At 49.5% G+C, this 25,762-nt stretch overlaps 7 protein-coding genes across 7 annotated transcripts; 1 reads left to right on the top strand and 6 right to left on the bottom strand.

Annotated features, from left to right (window-relative positions):
- Positions 1 to 386: 386 nt before the first annotated feature.
- On the bottom strand, positions 387 to 3,453 carry N7509_002128 (putative kinesin family protein (KipA); the record flags this gene model as incomplete). The annotated part of the gene is made up of 3 exons (XM_056626765.1): positions 387 to 2,539; positions 2,627 to 3,273; positions 3,329 to 3,453. The coding sequence occupies 3 exons, from the start codon at positions 3,451 to 3,453 to the stop codon at positions 387 to 389; spliced, it is 2,925 nt and encodes a 974-aa protein (XP_056492560.1).
- Positions 3,454 to 6,561: 3,108 nt separating this feature from the next.
- Positions 6,562 to 8,051, bottom strand: N7509_002127 (uncharacterized protein; the record flags this gene model as incomplete). Its single annotated transcript, XM_056626764.1, has 3 exons — positions 6,562 to 7,336; positions 7,399 to 7,908; positions 7,990 to 8,051. 3 exons carry the CDS (start codon positions 8,049 to 8,051, stop codon positions 6,562 to 6,564), a joined length of 1,347 nt encoding a protein of 448 aa, XP_056492559.1.
- Positions 8,052 to 16,689: 8,638 nt separating this feature from the next.
- On the bottom strand, positions 16,690 to 17,955 carry kin28 (TFIIH complex serine/threonine-protein kinase subunit KIN28; the record flags this gene model as incomplete). Its single annotated transcript, XM_056626763.1, has 2 exons — positions 16,690 to 17,699; positions 17,766 to 17,955. The coding sequence occupies 2 exons, from the start codon at positions 17,953 to 17,955 to the stop codon at positions 16,690 to 16,692; spliced, it is 1,200 nt and encodes a 399-aa protein (XP_056492558.1).
- Positions 17,956 to 18,583: 628 nt separating this feature from the next.
- Positions 18,584 to 19,156, top strand: N7509_002125 (mitochondrial 37S ribosomal protein mS41; the record flags this gene model as incomplete). The annotated part of the gene is made up of 1 exon (XM_056626762.1): positions 18,584 to 19,156. One exon carries the CDS (start codon positions 18,584 to 18,586, stop codon positions 19,154 to 19,156), a length of 573 nt encoding a protein of 190 aa, XP_056492557.1.
- Positions 19,157 to 19,433: 277 nt separating this feature from the next.
- N7509_002124 (ankyrin repeat domain-containing protein) lies at positions 19,434 to 21,374 on the bottom strand (the record flags this gene model as incomplete). The annotated part of the gene is made up of 1 exon (XM_056626761.1): positions 19,434 to 21,374. One exon carries the CDS (start codon positions 21,372 to 21,374, stop codon positions 19,434 to 19,436), a length of 1,941 nt encoding a protein of 646 aa, XP_056492556.1.
- A 132-nt stretch (positions 21,375 to 21,506) lies between these two features.
- Positions 21,507 to 22,697, bottom strand: N7509_002123 (uncharacterized protein; the record flags this gene model as incomplete). Its single annotated transcript, XM_056626760.1, has 1 exon — positions 21,507 to 22,697. One exon carries the CDS (start codon positions 22,695 to 22,697, stop codon positions 21,507 to 21,509), a length of 1,191 nt encoding a protein of 396 aa, XP_056492555.1.
- A 769-nt stretch (positions 22,698 to 23,466) lies between these two features.
- Positions 23,467 to 25,235, bottom strand: N7509_002122 (cytochrome P450; the record flags this gene model as incomplete). The annotated part of the gene is made up of 4 exons (XM_056626759.1): positions 23,467 to 23,532; positions 23,603 to 24,658; positions 24,723 to 24,920; positions 24,990 to 25,235. 4 exons carry the CDS (start codon positions 25,233 to 25,235, stop codon positions 23,467 to 23,469), a joined length of 1,566 nt encoding a protein of 521 aa, XP_056492554.1.
- Positions 25,236 to 25,762: the final 527 nt, after the last annotated feature.

Here is a 25,762-nt window from a genome sequence, read left to right as displayed (position 1 = left end):
CTCCTGCTGGTTGATTTTTTTTGCAAGATGCATCAAGCATACTGGATGATTGTGATCATTTTTATATTTTACTTCTACTTCTACTTCATACATTACATAGGTTTTCTCCCAGAGACCTCGAGAATCAATAAATATTCTAGCATATTTGCCACTGAAAGTACCAGTAGAATAAAAATAACACAAAAAATATCAATAGTACATTGCCACGCTGGGCTGAAAATTACAGATTCCAAAATATGTAACAGAACTCACAAATAAATAAAACAATACATGAGAGGCAAATATCAAAAATAAAAAAGGGGTATCAGATCAACACACTAAACTTAACAAAAAAAAGAGGTCTACCTCCAGGGCTTCCTATCCTGTCCTGTCATAGCATAGCCTCATCATTTTGGCGGACTTGCCGGGAGCGGTGCTGTAGGAACGGGCGTGGGTGGACTTGGCTTTAATCCTCGCACCTCAGCAGACGTCGATACACGACGATTGAAATCACCAGAGACATTCTTCACCGCGCCCAGAGAGTCCCGCTCTAGATGGCCGCTTTCCACGCGGCCTTGTATCATTTCATCAAGCATTTTGGATACCTCGTCCATATTCTTCTTACGGTCTCGCTCGCCTTCCCCATCGCCGTTCTTCAGGTGTGCGGGTAGTGGCGGCGGTGGCATCGGAGTCGCACCCTTATCGATCGGGGTCGCCGGGGTCGCGCCATTGCCATGACTCGTCGTTGGAGGACTATTTGGCGCAGTTGGAATTTCCCCTTTAGCTGCGAGTGCGAGGTCTGGAGACTGTACATCACTGGTAATAGCAGCTAGATCACGATGTCTAGTCGCAGACCTCAACGCAGCGAGCATTCGATCCTTATCATCGAGTTGGATGCGAAGCTCGTTGATTTCCATATCCTTCTCGCGTAGCAAAGCGCTCGAGTCTGGATGTTCGGCAATCGTGGAAGTAGTTGACTTAACACCCACCGACATGCGGGAGTGACTGGAGCGTCGAGCTTGAAGGAGTCGTCTCTCCAGGGTAGAAATGTACCGATTCTTATCACCGAGGTCTGCCTGTAAGGCCGTGACTTGTCTTTGTAAACTTGCCTTGCCATCGCCGAATTCACCCATGTCATCGTCTTCTTCTTGGCCAAATGATCCGCCTGGGAATCCAGGCATTGGGTCATTGCTAGTGACCGACATGAAGGAATTGGGCCGCATGGAGGAGTGGCCATAGCCTGCGCCTAATGTAGATTGACTGGCTGACGACCTCAACGAGCGGGTTCCATTATCGATACTGGACATTCTTGACAATCGTCCGAGTGCCGACATGCTGCCGTGACTATTCACTCCTGTCGACTTGGAGCTCAGAATGAGACGGTTGAGATGCTCGATTCGTTCCTTGAGCGCCGTTCGAGCGAGTTGCATTTCCAAAACCTGCTCTTCGTGTCGGGCATGTGCCTCTTTCTCAAATTGCTGCTCATCCCATTTGAGTTCCTTCTCCGCCTGGGCCTTGGCCTGTGTATCAAGTTGACCACGAAGAGTTGAGATCTCCATCCGATAGCGTTCAAGCAATACTCGACTCCCTGAGTCTCCGCCACCAGCACCGTATGCCTCCTCGGCCTTTTTGGCATGACTGACAATGTTGTTCTTTGCTCGCGCGGCAAATTTGAGCGTATTCAGTGTTTCGCCGGTGTTTGCGTTGACTCCAGACACTAACTGGACAGTACAGAGAATACTGACCAGCGAGTTTCCTGACAGTGCCGGTTGAAGTAGACGCGTGAGTTTACTGTCTCGATAGGGCAAATGCCTGCCGTCCCCTGAGTTCGCCTGCTTCTCTTTGCTATCCGATAAACCGGAGATAATGTTACCCAGAGTAAGCAGAGACTTGTTGATATGAGCACCCTCCGTCCGGCGCTCCTTATCATCAGCCGCTCTCTCCGAACCCGCAAGATCGATCAAACTCAGCGTCGAAACCCGTACACCACCAGGAGCGATTCCAGCCCGCTTGTCCTGCGCATTATTGGATGGCACACGCTCCCGACTCTCAACCACAATCTGCACCACCGCATGACTTCGCGAACTGCGCGAATTGAACTGCGTACTGCTCGTCCGGCGGGAATGGTCTCCCCTCGCAATCACGCGGAGAAGTTGGGTGGGACTTTGCACAATTTCTTCCTTCAAGGGCGTGGCGTAAACACCGCGCTTGCTGTCTTCGCGTAGTTTGATCTCTTCTTGCTGTGGTGTTCCGGGCCCGTTGCCGCCAGCAGGGGCGGATAGTAGATCATGGATCTTCTCATTGTAAATTTCCAGATAACTGACCCGAAGCAGGAACTCTCGGTGCGGCGTTTCTCGGATGAAGGAAAATATATCCGTGATAGCCAAGGGAATCACACCGGGCGAGGTAGCGGTTCCTTGCATGGAAAAGGTTTTACCTGTTCCTGTCATACCATAAGCGAAGACTGTACCATGATACCCTTCCATTACCCGTCGCACGAGGCGTTTGGCAGCGGAATCATAGACCTTGGCGTTGTTTTCGTATGTGGTGAATACATTATCTAGCACATGATGTTAGTTGCGGTGGCCCATATCATTGAAATCATTTGCATGAGCGGGAGCAGAGCACCGGCCGGGACTCAACTCACCATAATAATAATCTCCTCCCTCTTTACCCCGGTACGAGACGAGACTTTGACGCCCCTCAACCGACCACTCGCCATGGGTCCTCGCAGTTTCACCGTTCGGAGCATCAGGCCGAACACGCACACTGACAATGACATTGCCTTTCGCTTCCTTGGGCTTCGAGCCACCCTCTCCTCCCTTCGCGGTACTCGCATCATCCACGTCCTCAAACGTAGTAGCACTCGTCGAACAGGATCCCTGAGCCGAGGAACTTCGGCTATGACCCGGCGAAGCCTCTGGATCACGCGCATCAGCGAGAATGGACTTTCCATCCGCGCTTCCATTCAATAACGAGGGTGTTTTCGAGCTGCGATAACTGCTGGTTGTGCCAGTGCTGAGGCGCGAACCTCGTTTAGGTTTCGTAGAACCCGTACCCGAACCCGTACCCGTGGAACCGGAGGCGGGAACCCCAGTCACACTCGACGCGGTTGAGGGTCGACTAGTATTACCTCCTGCCTTTGGCGGTTGGGGAAACGAGGCAATGCTGATGGTTCGGCGGAGAGACTTGTCGGGAGAGCTTGGTGTACGGCCGCTGGATGCTGAGCGGACTGTGGTCAGATTTGATGTGGAGTTTGAACTGGAGAGCGGCGATCGGAGAGATGGTCTGGGGCTGGATGGAGTTCGCAAGCCGGATGCTCGATAGGGAGACGCGGACCTCGGGGTACTCGTATCGGTGGCAGCGGCGGGGGAGACTCCTCCTGGGTTTGGGGGTTGGGAGTGGTGGCAATGAGCCGGCTGGAGGGTTGGTGACTGGCCGTGATGGCGTGGGAAGTGTTGATGTGGAGGCCATGGTTGAAGCGATGAACTGGGAGGCGCAATGATTCTCAGAACCTCGCCAGATATCAATTTAGGTTGTGGATGGTTGGTGAAGGCGTAACGGCCATGCGGGCAAGAATTCAACGGCGAAGTTGGCGGGTGGTTTGGAGATCGCGAAATCGGCGGGGGAAATTGGTTGGCTCTGTTGACGTTGAATCGGGTCAGTTAAAGTGAATAAGGTGGCGATAGCGGGTCGTAAAAAGCGCCCTAGTAGTGTCGGAGGGCAATTCTTCTTCCTGGAGAGCATAGGATAGAGAATAGAGAATAGTTTACACAGTCTCGGATACATACCGCTTCACAGACCATGCGTTGCGATCGCGACGGGTGCGCAAGACTTTGAATGGACAATGAAACGCCACTGCCGCAGTGTGGCCGTTGGGGGAATTCGAGTAGAGTAGAGTAGATGAAGAGAAAAGAAGATAAAGGATCAATTCGGAGAAGAACTGAGCTTGAAGGACGTGAAGTCTTGGAGGAAGAAGAGAGAGGAAGAGAAAGGCGGAAGTGAGAACTTTCCCCCGCAACCGGGAAACAGCAACGCATTGTTTTTATCTTTACTACACAGCAGTGACTACCGCAGTACCCGAAGGTACTACTTGTTCAATTATCTCCTGTATTGGCTAGTACTTGCGTTACACCTTTATCCCATCTTATCCCATCGCATCCCATCGCATCCCATGCAGGTCTGGTCTAGGTCCCTTCTCCCCCATGCCCAAGTCCCCCCCAAGTCCCCCCCAAGACCGTGCTTGCACGTACCGAAGAAAAGGGGCTGTTTTAGGAGGGCATGGCGTGGTGCTAAAATGGCAATCACAGTCTAAGTCTCGAAGGAGTCAAGGCCCGTCATCCTGTTGGTCTCGAGTCCCCGAAGCTGGAGCTGTCTGTACCCAATGATAAATTAGCAAGATGGGGAGGATCCAAGGGCCGCTGAAAAAGGGGGCGAATGACCATCGCTCACTCGTCAGGTACACACTCTGGGTACTCCATCCATCCCCCCCTGTGGAACCCTTTGTCGATTATTTGGATCTTTACTTTACTCTCTACGGAGTACAGAGGACGGGCCCAGGAACCGGTCGGGTCCCATGTGCGAACCTTGAACCTTGAACCCGTTGATCCTCCTTCAAAGTGGCCCCCCCACTGTGATTAAGGCAGTGCTAGGTCATCCCTATTTCTCCGTCTCTGTCTCCTCCTGTTTCATACTACGAGCACAGTAGTAGAGATGGGAGACATTCCATTGAGCCCTGGAGGGAGACATGACACACCCCGGTCGCGAAGGAGTGGACAATAGATGCCATCAAATGCAAGGGGATATACGGGACTACCCAGCATACGAGTAGACCCCCATCCTTCCCCCCACCACAGGGACGCGACGCGGACACTGTCGTGATAGCTTGCAGTGGACTGGGCCTCTAGTGAACAGTGCTACATGACAGATAGCGGTGCGTGCGGGTGACAGGTTGACTTGACACTTAAGTTGACTTGACTTGACATCTCTCTACGGAGTAGTTCCCACTGTATCCCGTTTGATTTCCTGAGCTGTCATTCGAGACAAGGTTGGGCAGCGAATAGTCGCTGCATCTATGCATGCGTCTTGCAGCAATTGTCACGGCATGCAAATGGAAATGATATGATCAACATGCAAGAACACGACTAAATGGGAAATTGAGGGGCCCCGAAAAAGCAAATCGGGGAGGCAGCAAAGAGATAAAAGACAGATTACGGAGATTTCCCGGCAGATATTTGGTACAGTGGCGTTCCAAAAGTTTGAAACACCCGGCAGAAAAAAGGGAGGTCTGCTCCACTAAACCCTCTGTCCTAGCGAATAGCATGTAGTGGAATAAAGACTCTATACCTAGTCTGGTAGATATTAGACTTGATTTAGCAGGCGGTAAAAAGGGCGGTCAAGGGAGTGTTTCAAACTTTTGGAACGGGACTGTACGAAGTACGAGGGTACAGTATTTCCGAAAATCGGTGTCACCCCCTACTATGCGTGATGGCAGCCTCTTTGTTTCCAGCTGATGTACGATGGCACCGTAAATAGGCTCCTCAGTAGTTACTGCTTGGAGGGGATGGCTTACGCTGCTTTCGATAATGATGACATCTACCGACCTCGCCTGCCTGATCTACGGGACCCGACTCCCTCGTATGCCCCTACACCTGACCTTGAATGGACGCCATCTGTAATCTGCTCTCCCCCGACCTCGAACTATTAATATTCAGTGAACTTTCATTACCGTCGAACAACCCGCAATCCGATCAACTGGGTTTTATGCAAGAAGGTAAGGTGGATGACGGAACATTAGATTATGTCCATTACCAGATCGAGTGGAGGGTAAAACTGATTGCGATATGGCCTTTGAAAATTGTCTGGATCTCAAACAGACCCACGATAATCAAGCTTCAGATTTCTTTGTCAAAAACGTCGTGAAAGCAGAAGCCGCCCAGCGATTTGTTAGCGATATTCCCCGCTGGGTGACGCGAAACAGAGATACGAATGAAAATGGGCTGTACTCGTAACCTCTTCAGGCGTTATGTACAATAGATAGTCATTAGAGAGCAGCTCTCACCTGCATGACTTTTTTTTTATTTTTTTTACAGGAGGGATCAAAATCAGTTTCACCACTTTGCTCTTATAGAAGCTATCTCGAACCCTAGTCCGAAACAAACCCATCCGATTCCGACTTGGCCTCATGTATTGAATGGTATTGGAAGGCATTATCACGTGCTTAGTGTTGACCAAATTACTTGTTATAATCATGCCAAAAAAAGAAAGAAAAAAGCTTTCTTCGAGCCTTTTGGGATTTTTGACGATATCTCCATCTAGTTATCACATTATTTATCACAGTTGCGAAGCTTAACGAAGCTATGAGGCTAATTCCCTTCAAATAGTGCGCACTAAGTCGATTTGTGACGTGAGATTGTTTGGGAAGTACAGTAGATACAATAAAGAATTGGAACTAAACCTCAGCCGGTACCGCAAAAAAAAAATTAAGTAAAAGAGAACGAAGAATGAGCTAACAGGGAAAAGTATCCCGCAAGAGATTGATCCAGTAGACTGTGGTTATGGACTTTCATGTACAAAAGTCCATTACCACATGCTGTCGTAAGGCCATCCATGGAGAGTGTTCACATAATGCGCGAGAATATTGAGGAAATAGCCCTCTGGAGTCCAGAGAGCGTATTGGAACTTGCCTGTTCCAATACCAGGAGCTTCATCCCAGCTGACCACGGGCATATTGACGAAATAAGTTGAGCCAATGTTGTCGCTCTTAAGGGCATCGAAAATTTCGGTAGCCGTGGCATTCTGGAGATAAGCACCATAAGTGTTTTGGAACCACTCGGCCGATTGAGCAAACTTGAGCAGATCAAGATCATAGTCGCCGAGCTTGTCAAGACCGATAGGGTTAAGCCAGTGATGTCCGATATTGTGGATTGACTGTGCGATCATGAAAATGTAGCAAGTGGGATCATCACCTTCCTCACAAACTCGAGCATCATCGACAAGGAGTTCACCCTCGAACGGGAAAGATTTGAAAGGTTTCCCATCTACCTTCCCACTTTTACCCTTGACGATAAAGACCTGTTCAGTTCCCCAAACCGAGTTGATGGCGGAGGCAGCGAAATATTTCTTGACATTCTCCTTCGCATTGTCCCAATCATCAGAAGACCACGGCTCCGCAAAAGCTCCTTTTTGAAGCACGCTAGGAGCACTATTAGGGTAATTTTGGAAGTCTTTACCCATTGAGGTGACTTTAGTTTCAAGAACACTCTTGCCAAGAGATCGAAATGTGTCTGATATAGCAGTCACGGCACTTGAAAGGGATTTTTCGAGAGAACCCATGTTGGTAAATTCTGTCTGAAGACTAATCGAAGGTCCAGATTAATTTTGAGCCGCCCAGTTAGAATGATTATAAAGAGAACTCACATATCAGTGGCCGCCTCTTCAGCCGCAGTCGCGAGGCCAGCACCCATTGAGATGGCAGAAGATCCAGCACCAACAGCTGCCGAGCATGGGCCACAGGCAGAAAGAATGGCACCCAACATTCCCATAGCAGCGCCCATCTGGGCAGAATCGTCACTCAGACCATCATTACTGACATCATGGTGTGTGAAATCAGTCACAATCTCTGCAGAGCGCGATGTCATCAGGGTTCCTAGCTCCATGACATTCTGATACATAGAGGATTGCCAGCTGTGAAAGTTCTGCAGTGCTTCGAGAATGAAATAGACAGCTGGGGTCCAATCATCGAACGCGAGACCTGAGCCTTCGCCCTTGCACTTGTCGACACTATCGGAATCAATAAGATCGCAATCATCCGTATCGGCGGTACAAGTAGTGCTCAGTCCAACAATGTGAGTTAAATACTCAACATAATTCGAGTTATCGGAGACATCATCATGATTGAACCAGATATCTTCGGGAAATTGGTCCCAGCTAAATAGCACCAGGATTTAGTCATGCCATATCCACACAGCTTTTCTGTTCTTTCCCACCTCGAGGCTGATTATAACTTACAATTGTCCAGTATACTGATTCACGTCGAACTTTTTTCCAATTCTCTGCAGTTCTTCCACCATTTTCGCAGGTCTCTTTAATTTAGTATCTTAGGTCCGTGGGACTGACAACTGCATTGGCCTCGGTTGTACTAGTTGCCTCAGAGGTCGTAGTAGTTCCAGCTTCAGACCGGGGTAAATTCCCCCGAGGAATGGCCACCGCACCCGTGGCTATTTGAGAAATCAATAAAATAAAGCCAAAAATTCTAGAATAGGAGTTGAGACTGACCAAGGACAGCAGCAAGAAATACTTTCTGCATTTTGATTAGATTATTGAACGTATCGAAGTTCAATGTTCAAATCTTTAAGGAATGGATAAAATCAAAAAGTTTCAAGACCGGAGAAGAAGGACTACTTCTTTGGTAGCTGAATGAAGAGAATAGAACTGTTCGATGGACTTCTTAGACAGAGAAACGAGCAGCTTTTATAAATTTCGGGAAATTAACCTCGCCGACATCAAGCACATTTTCATTGAATTCTTTGCGATATAGATGTGCCCGTGTGGTAGTAATAGTCTGGGGGCCAAGTGTTTTTAGGTCTGTGATTGATCAGAGTCCACTTGCCCTGTCTATCTTCTACTACATTCGGTAATTTGGATGTTGGGGGATATATACATTAGGCGGACTACAATAATGCCAAGCCAACTAGAAGTGGACTCAAACCACATATCGGCAGACCTAACGCACCAAGCCAAGCTTTGTGGCTGTATTTTTAGAAGATTTGCGGCTCTTGGCGTCCGATGGACATTCATTTTGAGTCATCGTCTATTAATCCAGGGGGGCCAGAAGACTCGGGGCCAGTACATATTTAGTTAGCTTTTCTCTTAGTCTTTCGCAGTTTTTTCCATTTTCATAATTCCCTTCACTACTTTAATGCAATAGTGGTCTATCTCTACTACAACATGGTTGCATTGGTGGTTGTGGAGAGTGAATAATCTCTTTTTCAATGACCAGATACATAATTTGGCCCCAAATCAACAAATGCGTTTCCTCATACGACTTAGCATAGCCTTCCCAGAAGTTTGTTTACAGTGAAGAGAAAATCGATTACCCAACTAAATTGCGGGAGCTGCAGGAGCTGCGGAAATCGGGAGAGGAGTTACAGTCACGATCATGGTTAGGACCGCGATGAAGGATTTGACAACGTCCCAGACAAGCGGTTTAGTTCTCAAGAGGGGAAAATGGAATAACTTGAAGTTATTACAGATTATCCTGATTGGTTTATATACAAGACCTACAATCTCACATATACGATTCTTTTGCCATGGTCCTATACTTCGAGGGGTTTGAATGGACCATGAGCAGTGAGTTTTAGTAAGTGTCTACGCAGAAGTCACCATGGCTGCTGTATATATAGTTGGTGGCTTGGATTCCTCAAAGATTGACCAGATTAATTGTAACGTGAGCCCGGTGAATATATCAGCGCTTCAAACCAGGATCTCGCTCAGCATCTTCAGGATTCGTGACGACCAATAAAGGGGCAGCGAGGTGTCTCAGCCACCATGTAATTCCATCTTTCAATTAATACAGTAAATTTTACCAGATGGAAAGAGACCTTGGTGCTGACGACCACCTTTGAAGTACAATATTCTATACCATATATATTGAAAATTCCATGCCGCCTACTGGCAGGTCCGAAATGCCGTCCCCATAACCGTAGTTAGAAAAATACTATTGTAGTAATCAGTCTCCTAAAGTCAGTATTTTTTGCTGTATACCAAAAAGACTGTAACTAGTTAAACTACGGTATCCGAGTACATTAAGTATATTACCCGCTCTTTACAGCGCGTTAAACACGCCACGCACTACGACGCGCTATAAAACAACATACCATAAAATAATGCCACCCACGTTGTACATACAAAACTTAGCCCCTGAGGCCAGGAGACACTTCAGTAGCAGTCTGGCACCCCAATATATGCCTCCAATTATTCATGTCTATTCTCATTCAGTACTAGCACAGACGAATGTACTCTGAGCCGACACATATTTCCTCAATAGGTCAAGCTGTTTACAGCGTAAGCACAGCGTTCTGAATTAGGACCTGGGTTAACGAAAGTGGTGCTGCACCTAGGAGGAATGAAAAGCAAAGCCAAACCAAGCTGGCGGCAAAGAGGTACATAAGCCAGCGGGCGATCTTGCCAAATTATCCAAATCTACCAAGAAATCCTAGACAGTTCCATGTACTATTATAACAGTGACTCAATATTGGTGACAAAATCAATACAAGACGGTTCTGCCGAAACAAAAGGGCATAATAAGCGTCTTGCGGACTTTTTTCCAGGAAATCAAGTCGTAAGAGAGCAGAAGTATAATTGACATCTAATACTACTGTGAACAGAACCCAAATGACACTTCTTCAGCTAAAACTTTCTCTGCAAATCTTCAATATCAATACCTGCGTTCTGAAAATGACCTATTGCGCTCTACTTCTTTTCCCTAACCTTGTCAACACACCAGTCGAGGGAGTAATCGAATCCTTAATCTAGATTTTCGGCGTAAGACTAATAACGCCGAATGAGGCTTTTAGCTCCGCAAAGAACTCTTCAATTGGGTTCAAGCCGGGGGAGTATGGGGGTAAATAGACTAGTTTGACTCCTTTATCAAAGCACAGTTGCTCGATTCTCTCGGAACGATGGAAGGATGCATTGTCTATGACGAGAACTGACTTAGGCGCAGGGTACTTTCCCCAGTGATGGAGGAGCTCTTCGAAAAAAATTTCAAAAAAAGAAAGCATCTGTCTCTCTTTTAAGGCACGAGAGAGTAAAACCCCGTCTTGTGTATAGGCAGGGAGAATCTGATACCGTTGATCGCGATGGAATTTTGACACCTCTACGGGGGTTGTACTGAGGGGAGACCAGCTATTTCTTCTGATTCCTGTCCGCTTATCACACCCAGATTCATCTACGTAGAGGTAGTATGAGCTAAATTCTGAGATTAGATAATAGTAGTCATCGCGTAAATCTGGGTTGCGCTCTTTTCCTTTCTGTCGAACTGTATTTTTGGACTACCCTATGCGATGCAGGGCATCGCTGATCGTGGAATTTGGTACGGATACATCAAATTCATTAAGAAGGAAGAGCTCCATCTCATCAAGGTATGAATCAGGGGTTTGGAGTAAATGATCACACAGAGTTTCCAGCATGAACGGAGTGATGCTCCGTGGCCGTCCAGCTTTGATAGTAGGAGCTTCGACCCTACCGAATAGTCACAGGTTAGACCGAATCCTGGCAATAGCGCGCTCACTGCAGCCTGCAGCTGCCGCCATCTCCGAGCTACTTAGTTCATCACTGATAATCATATCACGGATTAACACGAGCGTGGACTTTGCTAGGTTGGGAGCCATGGTTTTTTGCACCGCCGGTGGAAGTGCTAACCAGGAAACCGAGGTGAGAAATGGGAAAGTTGACGTGGGGCACTTAGGTCTGCAGCTTCTTGTCTTGCAGGCATTAAACAATATTTCCCGCTAATATAATAATCCGGTAAGTTACGATACATTCTTAAAGCGAATTAGGCTGACATAGCTTCTTCAAAAATAGTTGTGTCTTGGCGTTTAGGGTTCGGGGAACAATGAAAGAGTGTGGGGGTGACATTGATTTCCGGAAATACTGTACTCCTGGGCCCCCAGTGAGCTCGCACTGGGCGACAGTCCTCGCCAGGCTGTTGGGACAATGGATTCATACCTTCTCGTGGTGTCCGGTGTTAATCCCCGTTGGGGAGACCAAAGTGAATCCGACGTGGTTGTGCGGTCCGGCCCGGCGCGGTGGGCGCGGGCACGACCGCACAACCACACCAAAAATCAGGGGAAAACGGCATATGAAAACCATCCGACTTCTTCTTACCCGACTCGCACTCGGGCCCAGACGCTGGTCTTGCATTACCAGTTGAAGTGGTGTCGCCCTAGGAAGAAGACAGGACACCCCTGAGCTTGCATACGGTCTGGGATCGCATCGTGCGAGATGCGGCGAGGCGGTAGTGAACCAGCGACGCAGGCAGTCAAGCTAACATCGGACAGACCTCGTTCAAGGCCCAGAGGCCTCGTTAAGACTCGAACTCGTTAAGGCTCGGAGACGTCGATTACTGGAGACCTCGTTAAGGCGAAGCCACGGGCAAGCTCTGGTGCGGCTGTCCTTCAAGACACGGGCACCGCCGAGACACGGGCAACCCTCTTGGGAGACACACGGGCAATCTGGAAGATATTGGTGGTTGACTGATGGCAACTGATGAAGCTCGTTAAGGCTGTGCCACGGGTAAATCATCGGCCCTGTCCAGTCACTGGGGACCAAGCTTGGTTAGTAGAGAGCAACCGACATACACTGCCGGCTGGAGCGTATACGAGGGCTCTCTGCAAGACACGGTCGGCCTAGTGGAGGGAGACCTCCCTAGGTAACGCGAAACGAGAGCAACAGCTCTCGCGGGCGTGGTGTACAATGGCAGCCACTGTGGCAGGGCTGGGTCCTGCCAAGAGACTGTTTGTATAGCCCGAGAGGACGGATGCGCGTGTCGGTGTACAAAGAGACGGGAGTCAACTACCTCACTCGCACTGGGGGCCTGAGACTGACCTAGGTCGGTTGAAGCGGTGTCGTCCTAGTTGGCCTGCCCATGATGTATGCTTAAGGAGCAAACTAAGAGACACCCAGGGTGAGGGGCCTGGTGAACCTCAAGAGTCCAGAAACCTCAATTATCGGGTGAAAAACTGGGGTAGTGGTCTATGCAAGTAGGCCTGTCAAAGCTACTTAATGTCTTTTGGACCGACCCACCGTGCAAACAGACGCGGCCCGGTTCCGCAGCCTAATCTATGTAAACCGGAACCTATCGACCTCTTCACACCGACAGGTCCCATGCGACCACCCCGACATCACTGCCGTCAAGATCCGGACAGCTGAATCCGAGACCCTTGTCTTCTCGGTTTACATCCCGCCCGTCCCGCTGTACGCCCCAGAGAACGCTTCAGCAGAGCCAGCACTCACCGCAATTCAAAACACAATCTCAAACACGACTCAGGATAATCAGAGATCCACAAACATCATCCTCGCTGGAGACCTCAACCGCCATCACCCTACCTGGGGAGGCAACCATATCCCACCGCGATTTATTGAAGACGCAGCCGACCTAGTCAACTTTTTCCAAACTAACAGCCTGCAAGGCTGCCTTCCTAGAGGCACAGTGACCTACTGGTCCTTGAACCAACCAGGGAGGAGCTCCTCAATTGACCAAACAGTGACAGATCAACCAGATCGACTCATCAAGTGCTACCTCTATCACGAGAATTATGGGTCCGACCATCGAGCCACGTATTCAGAGTGGAACCTCAGAACCGGACGTACCTCCACCACTCAGAAAAGAAAAGCCTACGCCCACGCAGACTGGGCAAAGATTGGCGACAAGATAGTTAGGCAGATCGACCCACGGAAAGATATCAAAACTCGACCAACCCTCGACAACAAGGTCCAGGAACTCATAGATGTGACCACGGAGGCCGTGGACCGATATACACCAGATACACACCCAACTCCCTACTCTAAACGCTGGTTCACGCCAGACCTCAAAATACAACAAACCAATGTCAACAAGATACGTCGAAGATGGCAACAACACTGCGCAATGCTCGGGTGTGGCCATCCTCATACTGAAGCCGCCTTTCAAGAGATGCAGCAAAGTCGACGGACATGGACTCGGACTATTGAGAAAGCCAAAGCATCCCACTGGAAGCAATTCCTGGACAAGGCAGGGAAGGAAAACTCTGGAAAGCGGCTACCTACATGAAACCGCGAGACAGCTGGGGTTGTGTCCCAGCCTTGAAGGTGGGAACCCGCGAAGTGACTGAGAACGAGGACAAAGCGAAAGCCTTTCTTGACTCCTTCTTCCCCGAAATGAACACGCCTGCCGCCTATGGGTCAACTGCAGCACCGTTGGAACTGCCCTGGCAACCTATCACTGAGCTAGAGGTCCAAAGATCTCTTCAAAATGCCAAAGGAACCACCGCGCCAGGAGAAGACAACCTACCAATGATGGTATGGAAACAGCTGTGGATACACCTCGGAAGTGTCATCACCAGAATTTTCAACGCTTCAATAGATCTAGGGTACCACCCGAAACAGTGGCGTAGCGCGAAGATTGTGGTGCTGAGGAAACCCGGGAAACCAGACTACTCGATTCCTGGCGCCTACCGTCCAATCTCACTCCTCAACACGCTAGGCAAGCTCCTAGAAGCAGTAATCGCCAAACGACTTTCATATCTTGCAGAAAAGCACGGGTTGCTACCGGACACTCAATTTGGTGGCCGCCCGGGAAGAACCACAGAACAAGCGCTGCTCGTGCTCTCGAACGCGATCGACCAGGCCTGGTACAAGCACAAAGTAGTCACCCTCGTCTCATTCGACCTGAGAGGAGCCTTCAACGGAGTCAACAAGACGAGCCTAGACTCCGCCCTACGGGCCAGAAGGATTCCTGCCGTAGCCCGTAAATGGATTGCAAGCTTTATGAAAGACCGCCACGCCAGCATAGGATTCGACGACTTTCGTACCGTGACTGCACCGCTAGCGAATGCTGGACTCGCGCAGGGCTCACCGCTATCACCCATCCTATTCGCATTCTTCAACGCTGATCTAGTTGATCAACCCGTCACCATCCACGGAGGTGCTTCGGCGTTCATCGATGACTACTTCCGCTGGCGAGTGGGCCGGTCGGCCGAAGAGAACTTAGCCAAAATACAGTCCGAAGATATCCCCCGCATTGAGGCCTGGGCGCGCCGGACCGGGTCCTGTTTCGCCGCGGATAAAACCGAGCTCATCCACCTCACCCGGAAGAAAAGGGACCACCTGCAAGGCCAGATCGTCGTAAACGGAACAGTTGTGTCGCCCTCGCCTACAGCGAAGCTGCTGGGTGTGATTTTTGACCAGGAGCTACGGTGGAAGGAGCACGTACAACAGGCCATCAAACGCGCAACCAAAACCACTATTGCTTTATGTGGATTGCGGCACCTGCGGCCTGAACAGATGCGACAGCTTTACCAGGCATGCGTCACGCCGGTCGTCGACTACGCGTCAACCGTATGGTACGACCCGCTAAGAGATAAGACCCATCTGCGACACCTGAACACAGTGCAGAGAAGCTCGCTGATCCGCATCTTATCGGCGTTCCGAACAGTGGCCACAACAACCCTGGAAGTAGAAGCACACATTCTTCCCACCCATCTTCGCCTTCGACACCGAGCCCAGCGCACCATCGCCAGTCTTCACACACTACCTCGGGACCACCCGATCTGGCACACACTCACACGAGCCCAACGCCGTAGAAACAATACCGGATCGTATGCACGCTTCCCCTTGGCGGAAGCATTGAAAACCATGAGCGTCGAGAGATTGAACGAAGTGGAAACAATTGACCCACGACCACTACCACCATGGCGCCTCGACCCTTTCACAGACGTCGAGGTTGGCTTAGACCGAGAGGCAGCGAGACAACGCGCCGACGCCATCCGATCAGAATCAGATATAATCGTCTACTCGGATGCGTCCGGTCGCGATGGCCAGCTGGGAGCAGCCGTCGTAACAATAGACAACAACATGGAGGTAGTAGAATCACAGCAAGTCCAGGTGGGACCGATGGACCGTTGGTCAGTTCACGTGGCGGAGCTGATTGGCGTCTTTTATGCGATCAACATGATCTTCAAAATAGCACACCAGCAACCGGGGGCGGAAGACCGAGAGACAGCCGCGACAATCCTCTGCGACAGCAGGTCAGCCTTACAAGCAATTCAGAACACGAAAAAGAAGTCAGGACAACGGATTGTTCATGCAATTCACCACGCTGCCACTGAGGTCCAAGCCGCAGGCGTTACACTCCGCCTACAGTGGGTGCCAGGGCATTGTGATAACCCAGGCAATGAAGCCGCAGATCGAATGGCGAAGGAGGCTGCCAGCCCAGGCAAATCACACTCCTTCCGGCCGCTGCTCACAAGAGAGAAGGCGTTCATTCGTAGTAGTATCATCGCCCAGTGGGAACAAGAGTGGAGATCAGCCAGTAAAGGCGGCCATTTAAAGAAGATCGACAACACTCTGCCGTCGGTATATACCAGGAAGTTGTACGGAAACCTGACCAGGGGCCAGGCATATTTGTTGACTCAGCTACGCACGGGCCATAATTGGTTATCCACCTACGCCAAGCTCTTTCGTTTCCGCGAGGACGATCAGTGCGTGTGCGGCGCACAAGAGACAGTGACCCACGTTCTGGTGGATTGCCCAATCTTAAAGGATCTACGAAGGGAATTGAGGCAGAAAGTGGGGGATGCGTTCAACAGCGTGTCGAGTCTGCTGGGAGGCTCAAAACAAGGTGGGAAAGGTAAACCAGACACCGTCTCGAGGGCGAAGACGGTCCAGGCCGTATTGGACTTCGCCGAGGCGTCACAACGGTTTCGTAGTCGCGCGCCATCAGGGCAGCCTAACAGTGGAAGCGGCAATTAGGCCACGGCAGGCCGTGACGAGGCTCTAAGTTCGTTGACAGGAAGTGGGACAAACTACATGTACGTTCAGAGATATATATAGTTGAGGTAGCCTGCATATCACCGTCGAGGTGAGGGGTCAGGGTAAATGAAATCATCATCATCATCTACTGTACTCCTGGTCATGGTCATGGTCATGGTCATGGTCATTTCATTATTTTTATCGCCCGCCGAAATCCAACTGTCGGGCCGCATTCTTAAATGGGCTATCATTAACCTCGCCACCGCGTCGACTCATATCCTCCGCCATCTTCTTCTCCGCGTGGCGTTTTTGCGGAAGGTCTTCATTCTTAGTTGGTTGAGGATCAATGGTCCACCATTTATGTCGCAAAGCCTGGACCGCCGTAATCCGCTTCCTCGGATCCAACGTACACATCGACATCAATAGATCAGCACCCACCGGACCAGCGGTAGGGAACTGCCGTGAGAAAAAGTCCCGTCCAGAAGTAGGAATAATCTGACTACTATCCGTCTCAATATAGTACGGCAACTTGGTAACGCCCGGCCAATTCTCTTCAGTGGGTGTACCAAAGGCCTCACAGATCTTGGAAATTTGATCCAAATCCGTATTCCCCGCGACAAAGGGAACTCGCAGTAGCAATTCCGCAAATACCATCCCCATCGACCACACATCGACTGCGCCGGAGTATTGCCTCGCCCCATAGAGTAACTCGGGGGGTCTATACCAGCGAGTAATCACCTGGTGGGTCATGTTTAGATAAGGATCAGCAAATGACCGGGCCAGACCAAAATCGGCCAATTTGACCTCGCCATCCGCTGCAATTAACAAATTGTTCGGCTTGATATCTCGATGCAGCACGTAATTCTCGTGGCAAAACCATACCCCGCGCGCGAGCATGCCCATCCAAGCTTTGATATCCGCCGCGCCATATTGGACATTTTGATCGCGAATGAGCATTTCCAGATCGCCGCCGGGTAGGAATTCTAGTACCAAGTGCAGGTTTTCATGCTTGGAAAACACGTCGTGGAGGGCGATGACGTTTGGGTGGGATAGTTCTTGGAGGTATTTCACTTCGCGAATTGCGTCCATGGCGAGTCCATCTTTGTAGTCGGCATTGACTTTGATCTTTTTGATTGCGACGGTTGTTGCGGTGTCTCGGCGAAATCCCTGGTAGACCACGGCGTATGTACCTTCACCTAGCTTCTTGCCTATGAGGGAGGGAGGAAGGTGTTAGTTTAGTCCTCTCGATGTTTGGCGGGGGTGGGGGGTCGAACCTCTTTCATAATTCTGCGCGACAGAGTTATTCAACTGCTCTGTGAGTTCACCATTGGGCTGGGACGAAGTCTTCACATCTGCTGCAGATCCAGATCCAGATTGAGCGGCAGATGCTTTCAACCTAATAGCTGTATTGGGGGAAGCCACCGTCATTGACGGTGAGCGGGAGGCGAAAGGTGAAGCTGCCATGACTGCTGCAGATTGGAAATGGGCAGCTTCGGGGGCAGAGGGCCCTTGGCGATGAAGCACTGCTGATCACAGAAGTGAAATAACCACCAAGTGACACTGTTGATCAGAAACGAGAATCAGAATCCATCTCAAAGGAAATCTGTAGTCCTCAAGGGCGGTCCGCCTTGTGTAATGCTTGAGCTCGGAGTAGAAATGTCCACCGCCTTTCACCGCAGTGCAGGGCGAAGGCGGTGGGCAAATACAGGTACTGCCCAAAGTTGTCCGTCTCCCCCGAAATTTCGGACCGCGACTGCGATTCAACAGAAACCCCCGGATTCTCACCTTCTGTCCCCTCAATACCTCTCCGCACCACCACTCTCGGTGCTATTGGTGATTTGGGCCTCTTCCAGACACAAAAAAACACAACTCCGAACCTAATTGTGGGAGAGCACGAGCTTCCACAACACAACCGCCATGGCAATGCGCAACCCCATCCTCCGAGGCCTATCCTCCTCTCGAATTCTTCAAACAGCCAGCATCTCCCGACAAACCATTCGCCCCCTCTCCCAAAAGGTGGTTCCATCCGTGCCATCACCAACCCCCTTCGTCCCCGAATGTCCCGACATTCCTCACTCTAATCGGCCGCGAAATGTCCAAACACTCAAGCAAGATCACTTCATGGGAACAACTCTTCGCCTCAACCTCCGACCAACTCCGCAGCCTTGGAATTGAAAATTCCCGACAGCGCAGATATCTCATTCGCAAGCGCGAGAAGTTCCGCAACGGTCTACACGGTCCTGGTGGAGATCTGGAACACGTCGTGGACGGCGTTGCTCAATTGCGTGTTGTTGAAATTCCCGCTTCAGCACCGGCAGCAAACGCAAATGCCACCAAGGACGGCAAGGACGGCAAGAGCGAGACTTCCGCACCAATCGTCCCCAAGACAAAGAAAGTCGTCGTAAACCTCACCCCCGACGCAACCGAATACACGCACCAAGTCTCCAAAGTCCTGAAGAAATACGCACACATGAAGGTCCAGCGCGGCAATAAGATCATGGGACCATTCCTGCAGCCGATGAAGGGCACGCACGGTACTGCTGCCACTATCACTGTTCAGGAGGGTATGTGGGAGGATAAGCGTGGACATAAGGTTGATGGTGGTGAGCGACGACAGAAGGAGGTTCGGGCGAAGCTTAGACTTGAGGAGCGGAGAAAGGCATAAAGCGGCAGCGTGAAGGGCACTCCTGATGAGTTGGCGTTTGCGCTTCGTTTCGCTTCGTTTCTTGCATATCTGTTAAGCTTAAGCACCTGCGATGGAACTTGTTTCTTCTACAATGTACTATACTACTATATCACCATCCATCATCATCCAATTTCTGATCATATTGAATCGTATTAAATTTATTCAAGGCCAAGGGTGACTGTATCGACATAACCTGACTATAGCACTGTCGATGGCAAAAAGAAGAAGAAGAAGGGCAACACTACCTAACGCATCATCAACCTTCCCCCACACCTCTCACCAAACACGTACTAAAAACCTCGATCGAGGCCTCACTCACAAAGTTCCTCCAGCCAGGATATTGAGCCCTAGGAATAATTGAAATCCTATCACCCACCTGCAACTTTCCCAACCAGCCCCTCTGCTTAAATGCCAACTCACCGTATATTATCTGATGACGCCTCAACTTCCTGCTCGCGTGTATATTATTCACCAAACCGCGCTCTTCATCTTTAATCTCAATAGGCAGCCGATGAAGTAACTGTTCAATGCCGACATCGAACCAGGTGAAGGAGAACTCGTAAGTACCATGGAACTCAGGATAGGAGCTGAATCCTTGATCATGACTCCAGATTATAAATTGGACCTCCTTCACGGGACTGTCTTTCCCGCCTCGGATGGGCTCTGAGATCAAATATGACCGACGATCTTGACATTCTTTCTCATCGCAGCTTATGAGCTCCTTTCGGAAACTTTGAGACCGCAGCCAATACCTTGCCAAGTCTAGAATTCGAAGTAATATCGGTCGTGGGGGCTTGTTGGGAGCCCACGCTAGCTGTAGGATCCAATAAACTTCAAAAATATCACGGGGATATCTAGGCCAGTAAATGGATGGCTGTGTTGGCACCCCTGCGTCACTTCTTTTCATAATCTGGCTCGCAGCTTGAAATCTCTGAATGGCACCGGAAAAGCGGTTCTCAACTGCAAGCGCAAGTGGCGTTAACGACGCTTCATTTTCAATATCTAGATCAGCGTGATTTACGAGTAACAAGTCGATCAGTTCCATGTTGTTATCCATAATTGCATCATGTAAGGGAGTATTGCCATCCACAGATCTCGCATTGATATCTGCACCGGCCTGGAGCAGCATCATTCCATTTTGCCGTGGATGTTTGGATGCTAGATGCAAAGCTGAACGACCATCGTCCCGTCGAGCTGACGCCGAAGCACCGACACTAAGAAGTAGCTCCACAACGCTCAACTTATCCCCTATTGTGGCACATGCATGCAAAAGTGGCGTCTCCCTACCAGGGACGCCCTGAGGACTAGAGTCGTGCTTAGCTCCATGCTCAAGAAGAAGCTTGACTAGGGCTGCATTGCCACAAACTGCAGCCCAGTGAATAGCAGGGCGAATATGCCCCTGATCTATCACGGTTTCTGCACCGTTCTTTAACAGTGATGAGACAAAAGGAAGACAGAATGGATCTTCGGGGAATGAGCTTTGGCAAACCGATGCTAAGAAGTTGTTGTTACAATCCCGAGAAATTCGCGCGCCTGCATCGAGCAAGATCTTTCCAGCAATGTATGGAACCGGATCTATTGCAGCCCAGGACGCAGGCCGAGCTGTCCACTGTAGGGGAGTCATGTCGCCCCAGCCTATTGCATTTACATCTGCACCGTGACGTAGCAAAACCTCCATACTCTTGAATGAGTCACTGATAGCGGCAAGAGTGTGAGGTGTCTGCCCAGTGAAAGATTTCAGATTCACATCCACCCCTTCAAGAAGGAAATCTTCGACCAGGTGAGCAAAGTCAAAGAATGCGGCAACGTGGACTTCGGGCAAGAAATCACTTGCTGCCCCGCAGAAGAGAAAATGTTGCCATTTTGTGAGATGAACTCGGCTGTGATTATCACGAACGAATGATTTCAGCCAAGTTGTGAAAATTTCATGTTCCATAGCAGGAAGCACTTTTCGCACTGCGGCTATTTCTTCAAGATCTCCTTGGCCCTTGCTCGAACCCCAGAGACCATTGTCTCCACGGAAGTATTGAACTATCTGGAGCCATCTAACAGTCTTTCTACTAGAGCGGCACAAACGTAGAAGAAGACTGTTAGTCTCTGTCGAGGACGACGAACGGGTGAGATGCCACCACCAATGGAGAGACGAGTATTCCAACAGTGGGTATTTCTCAAGGAAAGCAATTAACTGACTTTCCATGTTGGCCCTTATTGTACTGTGGTCCCGCAAAATTGTATTAGTAGTACCTTCTGGCATTCCCACTCCATCGAATGCATTGTATGGTGGAGCTTCGATGTTATCGTAGCAGAGATAAGTTAAACATATTTGCGTTTAAGCCAAGTGGGCATGGCCCTCATTGATTTTGAACGGTGTCTGAGCATCAGCGTCTTGGGGCTCAAGTAAGAACTCTTTCAAGGTGGAATGAACAAGGGTTACCGTAGAGTAATTGCCGGGCCGTTTATGAATTGTGACCAAAGGTCCACAGTAATGAAGAACAGTCTGTCGAAGTCGTTCCTCAGACAGGGCAGATGCGTTGAGTTCAGTTCCACCAACAGTAGCCTTCATAGAAGCACCAACCTCATACAGAGTCAGTGGTCTGCGCGCACATGTTATAAGCTGCATAAGACTACTCGAGGTTGAAATATCGCGAGGATGAGAAGAGAGTCCCCGCAGGATTCGAGTATACAGCATATTGAGATCTTCTGGTAGATATTTCAGTGTCTCGAGGTAATCATCGTCGCTGAAAAGTGGCTTCCGTAACTCTTCAATCATCAATGCCACCCATAAAAACATCCCATTAGCACCTGATCGCAATGCCGCATCAATCGTCTTTCTGATATTATCGTCGTCGATTACCAGGTCAGTCACAGCTTCATCAATGTATCGGTGGATATCAGCCGAGTTATCATCCTCAGTGATATGATAGAGAATAAAACATTCCTCCGGAAACAAAACCTTGCTCAAAAAATTCACGCTCCTTCGAAAAACCAAAACCCGCGCATCCTGAGAAAAGCGAGCTAGAACTCGATAAAGTTTCACTTGCTCTTGAGTATCGCATTCGTCAAACCCATCAACAACGAGGATTACATCCCGTAATCTTTGAAGCGTAGTAGATAGGACATCCTCAAGAGCAGTTTGACTCGGTAACTGCTTCTTCTCTATTATCGGGATCACATCATCCAGCAAAACCGGGTCTTGTTGAAGTAATTGCCAGGTCCAGTTGCGCAATATAGCGATAACAGACCCACGCCTGTCATCTTTGGCATCGCAGTAGAAGTACGCGAGCTTGTTAGCTGATTGCTCCTTCAACACTTCAATAACTCGAGCTGCTAGATGAGTTTTACCAACTCCCGCCTTGCCAATGATCCAGAGCATCCGATATCTATCGTGGATTTTATCGGCTGATTTCCAGAAAGTAAACCTGTCCCGGTCAAAGAGCCATTTGCAGGAGCCATGAACTAGGCTGTCGAGTAATTGTTGATGTATATCCTCAAGTGGCAGTGGATTGAACCAATGGGTCATCTTTGAGATCTTCTGCTCGTGCTGCGCCCATTTTTGCTTGTTCTTCACTCGCTGAAGTAGATATTAGTGAATTCCATCTGGATAAGCTATGTCTTACTAAGTCCTGCGTACCTGAGTGTAGATGAAGTGATCCGAAGTTGACTCCCACCTGATTACCTGAGTTTCCATCGCCAAATGATAAAGAAGTCATCATCAAAATGGCCTGCAACAAAGGGTTTGAGACTCGAGATAGAGTCAGACTCACAGACACCTACCCCGCGGGTCGATTCCCAGCCTCCAACCACTATCAGGTGATGGCGCTAACCCATGCGTTGCCTAAGTAGGACAAGGAAAGGGGCTATAGCTTCATTCATTTAATGCGAGGCAAGACCAATATACCAGGACCACTTATGTATTATGAAGGAGACAAGAAAGAGACCATGTGTTCCACAGACAATAGTAAGAAAGCCAGACGGCAAAAGAAGAGAAGAAAGCTACAGCTATAATGGCTACAATATAGGTATAGTGTTTAAAGTTGAAATAAGTAAAAATAATAAATAGAAATGGGTAGTATGATACAACGGGTACAATCCAATCATTCAAGACATCGACACGACAAAGGCAAAGGCTGCAAAGAGAATTAATTGCAAAGTCAAGGTCCAGGTCCTGGTGACATCTATGAAGGTGAAAGTCAAGGTCATTAAAATAGAGTTATAGGCAATGCCGAGTGTCTTTATCCTGTATGTTTTGTTTTTCTTTCTGTGCAACCATAATTCCAGTCCAGCTTTGTTTATGCCTTTGTTCCGCGCTTCTCATATTGCACGTAGGACTTGCCAAGAGGCTTGGAGAACAGGGACTATTAATTGCATTAGTATGGATATTGAAGAGATACCGCGTTGATACAGTATGATGATGTGATAACTTACCGAATAATCAGTCTCCGGAATACCGTTGTTGCCAGGAGTACTGGTGAACTTGAACTGTTTCACCAAGGCGACGAGAATCGTGCCCAGCTGCACATAGGCGAACTGCTCACCAATGCAGCGATGGCGTCCAGCACCAAAAGGAAGGTAAGGGCTGTTAGTACCCTTAGTGACAAGACCGTAACCATAATCAATCTTCTCCTCGTCCTCGTCGTCCTTTTCAGCAGGAGCCTCGTCCCAACGGTGAGGCTTCCAGTTCAGAGGATCGGGGAAGAACTCCTCTGATCGTGCAGAGACACCAGGAGAAGAGAGGACATTGTGAGTGGTCGGGATCACGTAGGGAGTTCCCTCAATAGGCATGGGGTTCTTGACGGCGCGCATGATAGAGTGAATCGGGGCGTGGATGCGGAGAGTCTCCTTGATGACCTTGGAGTGGAGATCCAGCTTCTGCAAGTTCTCCCAGGTCAAAGGCTCATCGCCAAGGACACGGAGTTGCTCCTGGTACAATTCCTCGGTGATCTCGGGGCAGGTCGCAAGTCGAAGGACGATCCAGGCGGCAGTCGAAGAAGAAGAGTGCTGTCCAGCCATCAGGAGGGCAATCATCATGTGAGCAATCTCCTTGTCGGGAATCGGGGTGCCGTTCTTGTAGGTGCAGGACATCAGGTTCCAAACCATATCCTCAGAGTCCTTCTTGCCACCCTCTTCGCGACGCTTGCGGATAATGTCAATGTAAGTCTCGGTGAGCTTGCGCTGCGCAGCGTCACGGCGGCGGTTGTGAGGAAGCGGGGCCCAGGGAAGCATGAAGTTAATGGGGGCGAATCCCATATCCAGGTCGTGGTACATTTCGGCGAAAGTGGAGTTGAAGCGGTCGCGAACCTCCTTTCCTTGGAGCGAGCGAGACGCAGTGTAGATGGTGATTTCCGAGATAATCTTCGAGACATCGAATGTGCCCTTGTCGGCCTGGAATGCGGGAGAGCTCTCGACGAAGTCGTTGACCTCGTTGGTGATCAGGGTAACATAGGAGCGGAGCGCCTCGGAGGTGAGACCGAATTTCACGAACTATTCGAAACGAAACTGATCAACCAAGAGGTTCGCATACTGTTACAGATCTCCAGTATCTCACCTTCTTCTGTTCCATCAACTTCGCGTTGGGACAATCGTAGACAACATCGTGGCCAAAAACGGGGGTGGTGAGTGGCGAGTAGACCTCCTCGGCGCAAACATCGCGCAGTTTTCCGTTCAGAATGAAGTCGTTGCCCTTGGTACCCAAGTAGACAGTGGTTTTCTTGCCAAGGAGGACAAAGGTAAAGATATCGCCATACTGTGGGGTGGAACGAGCCGGGGGTTAGAAACAAATTCTTGGTAGGGGAGAGGATCGCGGAGGACACACTTTTGCGCGACATGACTGGAAGAAACTGTATGGTTCCATGCCATAGCTGATGGTGCTTCCGACGAGGGGGAACCAATGGAACACAACAGGTGGCTCATGAGGGTTCTTGAACAGCAATTGACGCAGGACATTAACCACGACGGAGAGGGCAATGAAAGACAATGCGCCAACCGCCACGAGGGTGTAGATGGACTGGTCGGAGCAATGCTCGCAGAACGAGTCGAGAATAGTTGCGAAGAGACCCATGGCGACGAGTAGGATGCTCAATGGGGTAGGAGGGATGGGGAGACTCTTCAAAGGAGGAAGAAGTGGAAGGGGGGGGGGAGATCGCAAGAATAATAATCTTCACTGTCATTCGGTGAAAGGGGGCAGCGGGTCCAGCCTGGTTCCTCCGCCTATTTCAAGTTTTTATTTTATTTTATTTTATTTTCGACTCCTATTTTTTTGGGCTTGGCCTGGGTCAATTTATTCTCTTTTAGAATGCACTTGGCTTTTATTGGCCTTGAAAATTTATCTATGATTTTTACTGGTTCTTCATCCAGATTAAAGCCCGTAGTCGTAATTCCGGAGGTGCTTTCAAGGATATACGAGAGCGATGGTGCCTCACGCCACTTCGGCCACTTCGGGGGAGTGGCCCGCCGGTACCTGGCGATCGCACGATACCCTCTAAAGAATGAAAAAAAAAAAACAACGTATGATTCCGACGCCATCTAACTATACATTAAGTCCTTTTTCTCACACAGCCCTGTGTAAGCCCAACGTATGATACCCCC

This window comes from Penicillium cosmopolitanum, assembly GCF_028827165.1.
Source record: "Penicillium cosmopolitanum strain IBT 29677 chromosome Unknown utg000004l:1.0-4361866.0:1.0-4365735.0, whole genome shotgun sequence".
In the NCBI taxonomy this organism is placed as follows: Eukaryota; Fungi; Ascomycota; class Eurotiomycetes; order Eurotiales; family Aspergillaceae; genus Penicillium; species Penicillium cosmopolitanum.
Note: the sequence above shows the minus strand (reverse complement) of the source record. Positions and strands in the feature narration are given on the sequence as shown.